Genomic DNA, 5,477 nt, shown 5'->3' with positions numbered 1-5,477 from the left:
AGAGAGAGAGAGAGAGAGAGAGAGAGAGAGAGAGAGAGAAAGAGAGAGAGATAGAGAAAGAGAGAGAGAGAGAGAAAGAGAGAGAGAGTGACAGAGAAAGGACACTGCTCAATGTTAGCAAGGTCTATGCAATATTTTTCCTTTAGAACAGTATTACTCAAAGTGGAGTGCATGCCTCACTAGTAGGGTATGCCACTAATTTGATAGGGTGTGGAAATATTTTGATAGGGCATGGCAATATTTTGGTAGGGCGTGGCAATATTTTGGTAGGGCGTGGCAATATTTTGGTAGGGTGTGGCAATGTTGCGGTAGGGTGTGGGTTATTTCAGAATGGGGCATAAGTAAGAAACAAGTGAATAAAACTTGCAATGAAATGTTCAGTCTTTGGACTGTGGTTATGTCGGGGTATCACATTGAAGGGTTTAGTCACATAAATCGCGCCCAGTACTTTTTTTAAAATCTGGTATTTATTTTATTAGTCTTTTTTGCTGATCCACTAAGTAATAGGAATGTAAACAAATACCAGCTCTCAAGGGTGGCAGCGGTGGACAAACAAAAACACACTATAGGCTTCCTTGCAGTTTTCATCTACCAAGTTTATTCACAAGTCATTGGTCAGCCTGGGGCTATAACAGTCACTTGCCTAAGGTGTCATGCAGTGGGACTGAGCCCCAAACCACATGGTTGCTAAGTGAGCTTCTTGATCACACAGCCATGCCATATACAAACTTTGTCCATTCATGGTGGGGTGCATGTTTATGTGTACACACACATTTCCAGCGGCATTCAAGTGTACAGATGGTTAGATGGTGTAGGGATGTTCTAAATGGAGTAGCTGAGGTCAAAATGTTCCATATTTCTGAGAGACTAAGTGGTTTCCATGAATGGAATGTCTTGACCTTAGCTACTCCACTCAGAACAATGGTAAATAGATGCTTCGTTTTTAGATTTATGATTTACTGATGATAAATATAACATCATCATCAAATGTCTATTTTCCAAGCTGACATGGGTTGGACGGTTTGATAGGAGCTGGTGAGCCAGAGAGCTTCACCCAGCTCCAATTATTTGTTTTTGCAAGATTTCAACAGCTGGATGCCCTTCCTACTGCCAACCACTCAAGGTGCTTCTTATGTAACACACACATTAAAAGAAGAAAAAAGAGGGGAAGAGAGAAAGAAAACAAAAAGACTTTCAGTGATTACCACACCTGTATTTTTATTTTGAAGAGGTCACCATCCTTAAACCCATTCCAATACAACGGTAAATGACTAAATAAATAAATGAATGGTGGATAGGAAGGGGGATCCCCCTTCTCTCTATCCCTCTCTCTACTTATCCCTCTCTCTACCTGTCCGTTTGTCTATCTATCTATCTATCTATCAGCTAATCTACCTACCTATATTCCTATCTATCTATCTATCTATCTATCTCCAATGTCATGGAACCTCATAAAAAAAAAAATTCTCTTCTAAACAAAACCCCCCACCAAAACATCTGTTTTATATAAATGAACAAGCTGTTTGTACATTCACCAAATTTTATTTAACAAGTTCCATAAACAAAAGAAAGCGCTAATAATAATGAAGAAACAAAAAGATTTTTTTTTCCAAAATTCTGACAACTTGAGGCAAATGCAACACTTACTGAGGTTTAACGTACCTATTTCAGAAAACAATCAGATACGAAACACTTATGAAAACTAATTCCATTGCTTACCTCTTCGAGCAGACGAGTCACAGCCTCAATATCATTGTATGTTCTAGTCATCTGGGTTACACGCTGCGCGCATAAGACTGAAAACAGAAAAGAAAGCAATTAATATTATAATGAAATAACATTGGGATGTGGAAAGCTGTTTTGTGTCCCATGACACTGTGACCAAAATAACAAAATAGGTAAAAATGATAAAAAGGAGCTGAAAAGATAAAAATTTAATTTAGATTACAGAAAAATTTGGATTGCAAAATTATGAGGGTGTATCAGGAAGTTCCCAAATCAGCCCTGTAAAAGTACAGCTGTACTCCAGCAAATAATGTATTTGATGTATAATTTATATTCAAGTCCCATCTCCTTTGAAATAGTTCCCTTGAGAATGTAACATCAATCACAGCACCATCATGTGTCTCAGAAACATGGCAGAAATCTTCTTCCTGAAGGTTGTTCAATGCTGCCTGTGAATCTTTCAATTTTACTTACTATCTTAAAGTGGTGCCACATCACCATCATCATCATTTACTGTACATCTTCCATGCTGGTATGGGTTGGATGATTCAACAGGATCTGATGAGTCAGGAGAGCTAGCAGAGCACGCTAGATGAAGTGCTTTGTGGTATTTTGCCAGTCGCTACATTCTGAGTTCAAATTTTGCCGAGGTCGACTTTGCCTTTCATGCTTTCGGAGTCAATAAATTAAGTACCAGTTGCCTACTGGGGTTGATCTAATCGACTGCCCCCCACCTCTCCATAAAATTTCAGGCCTTGTGCTTATAGTAGAAGGATCTGATGAGTCAGAGGACTGCATTGTGTCCCAATGTCTGCTTTGTTGTGATTTCTATGGCTGGATACCTTTCCTCATGATACCCACTTTACAGAGGGTACTGGGCATTTTCTTTGTAACACCAGCACTGGTGAGGTCACCACATAAGATTTAATTTCTTTTTAGGGAAAAAAACACAAAACCACAGCAGGAAATGGTCAAGCAAAATCAAAGAGCAATGAACACAATACATGTTCAGATTTTCTGTAAGAATCTCCTGGTAGACTTTATAATTGATTTCAGTCATGAAGGAAGCGATAGATTGTTTGGTGCTGGGCCTCATGAAATTTTCCTACATTTTCTAATGTTTTGCATGACTGGTCACTTTGAATGCTCATCATCTTCAACCAACACTTCAACTTTGAGAACCTTGTACCACTCAAAAACATGTGCCTGACCTAAAGCATGTTCACCAAAAACTTGATGAAACATTTCAAAAGGTCTTGGTAGCATATTTGCTGCTTTATACAAAATTTAATACAGGTACATCATCATCATTGGTTTAACAACCTATGTTTGCTTACATTAGACAGAATTTGTTGAGGCAGATTTTCTTCAGCTGGATGTCCCTCCTGTTGCTAACCCTAAACCGTTTCATAGCAAGGTAATATTTCCCCCATGGTCAAGCATCTTTCCCAGATGACTAGAAATGATCAACATTACTTGTATGGTGGTTAAACCTGTTTACAACCATCATGTGATATCACACACACGTGCACACATTAATAAATTGATCAAATTTTGTAGCCATTGTTAATATCATAGACCTGTTCTAACACACAATTACAATAACTCACATAATTGAAGATAACTAGAAAGCATGAAGCTTATTTGTAGACTGGCTCAGCAGGCTGGTAACTAAGGATGTTCAGCTGTATAGGCAGATATACTGAACAGCATAATCACAACACGTGCAGTCAGAAACTTTCTGATAACATCTCATATATGTCCTCCATATTTGAGCAACTCCATCCTGTCATGTAATCTGCTGAGTTTATAACAGCATCACCATCATCGTTTAATGTCCACTTTTCTGTGTTTGCATGGATAAGTCAGAATTTGATGAGGTGGATTTTCTATGGTCAGATACCCTTCCTGTGACTAGCCCTCACTTGGTTCCAAGCAAAGTAATATTTTCTCATAGCCAGACATGGTTTTCATGGAAGAGTGGAAACAAGCAACATCCCTTGTATGATGGTAGAAAATACTTGCTCAAGATGCCATGAAGTAGGACTGAACTCAAAACCACATGATTGAGAAGCTTATCTACACAGTTATACCCATGCCTCCACATTGCCATGCCTGCATCATGTAAATAGGTAAATAGTTACTAACTTGTAAGCAACTACATAAATGCTATCAGATTAGACCACTGTAAAATGCCAGTGAGTCTCACCCAGTTCACTTGTGATACAGATTATGGGTTTGTTTTCAACAAGACTAATCATAATACTAATCTTGAATTATTATTTTGAGAAACATGAGTTTTTTTTTTTACCTTTTCATTCAATTTGTCCCTGATATGTAAAATGTAAACAGTGTAGCTTGGTGCCTTTAGTTAAGAGTTATTAGAAAGAGGAAATACTGCTCTAAAGATTACAGCAATCAACCAATAGCAATCACTTCATTCATCTTACATTGCATTTAGGAGCCACATTCTTTCACTATCAAAGATAATGCTCTTCAGTGAGTTCAATGTCCAATGTCACAAATATTAACAATGATTTTACCAATTTTCGGTTTTTGGGTTGTTTAGAACACACACACACACACATATATATATATATGGCACAGACGTGACTGTGTGGTAAGAAGCTTGCTTCCCAACCACATGGTTCCAGGCTTACAAAGAATAAGCCCAGAGGTTGATTTGTTCGGCTAAAAGGCAGTACTCCAGAATGGCCACAGTCAACTGACTGAAACAAGTAAAAAAATATATATAAATTCACTTTAAATTTATTTCATGAGGCACAAGCATAGCTGTGTGGTTGAGAAGTTCCCAACCACATGGTTTTTGGTTCAATCCCACTGACTGATGCCTTGAGCAAGTGTTTTCTACTGTAGTCGTGTCCCAACTAGTTTTGTGAGTAGATTTGGTAGAAAGAAATTGAAAGAAACTTGTGTGTTTGTGTGTCCTTGTATATGAGCGTTACCATAATTCTGTTTGACACTTGCAAGTAGGATAATGATGATGATGAGGTGTCATGAATTTAAGTTTGGTGAGTTTTCCAATGCTTCTTCCACAGTGTAGTTACTAAAGCGAGGTTATTTAACTTGACACATACATACACACCTATGCACACATACACACAAACATATGTATAGAGATGTCTAGGCTAATTCCATTGAAATTCTTTCATTGGCAATCTCTTATTCCTAACCCATCATGTCTCTCCTCTGCTACTTCAGTTGTTACTACAACTTCCCTCTCTCTCTCCTCCTGGTTATATTTATTTCATTTCATCATTATCTGGTTGAGTCTGTGCAGATATTTTTACTCCATACATGCCATCCATTTCATAGTTGTTCTTAAAATCTTAAATATTTCAATGATGTGTACTATTCAATCAAAAATACAGAAAATTACTTCCCTGGGCATAGATACATTGAAGCTCTGACGTCTGGCAACTGACTTGGTAAACACCCACAAAATTATTAACCATCGTGTTAACAACCACCTCGAGCATCTTTTTGAGCTCCATGAGTCTAACACATGTGGGCATGCCTACAAAGTCAGAAAACAACATGGCTCCCATGACTTTCAGAAACATTTTTTCACACTCAGAGTTGATAAAGCATGGAACAGACTACCTGCATCAGTTGTCAGTTGCTGAGTCATTGCATCCTTTAAAACCTCCAGGCTTCCTGAAATTCACCAACACTACACCAGATACCCCCCCCCCTCTATACACATGCACACGTGTATATGAATCATACAC

General features: G+C 38.1%; 1 protein-coding gene across 13 annotated transcripts in view; it reads right to left on the bottom strand.

Annotated features, from left to right (window-relative positions):
• LOC106875482 (trafficking kinesin-binding protein 1) overlaps positions 1-5,477 on the bottom strand; it is a 209,950-nt gene that overhangs the window by 72,768 nt on the left and 131,705 nt on the right. For all 13 annotated transcript variants that reach the window (XM_052970003.1, XM_014923642.1, XM_014923644.2 and 10 more), the window contains one exon: positions 1,720-1,796. In XM_052970003.1, coding sequence (XP_052825963.1) covers positions 1,720-1,796 — 77 coding nt within the window. The remainder of the gene's footprint in view (positions 1-1,719; positions 1,797-5,477) is intronic.

Source organism: Octopus bimaculoides, chromosome 8 (genome assembly GCF_001194135.2).
Source record: "Octopus bimaculoides isolate UCB-OBI-ISO-001 chromosome 8, ASM119413v2, whole genome shotgun sequence".
NCBI lineage: Eukaryota > Metazoa > Mollusca > Cephalopoda > Octopoda > Octopodidae > Octopus > Octopus bimaculoides.
Note: the sequence above shows the minus strand (reverse complement) of the source record. Positions and strands in the feature narration are given on the sequence as shown.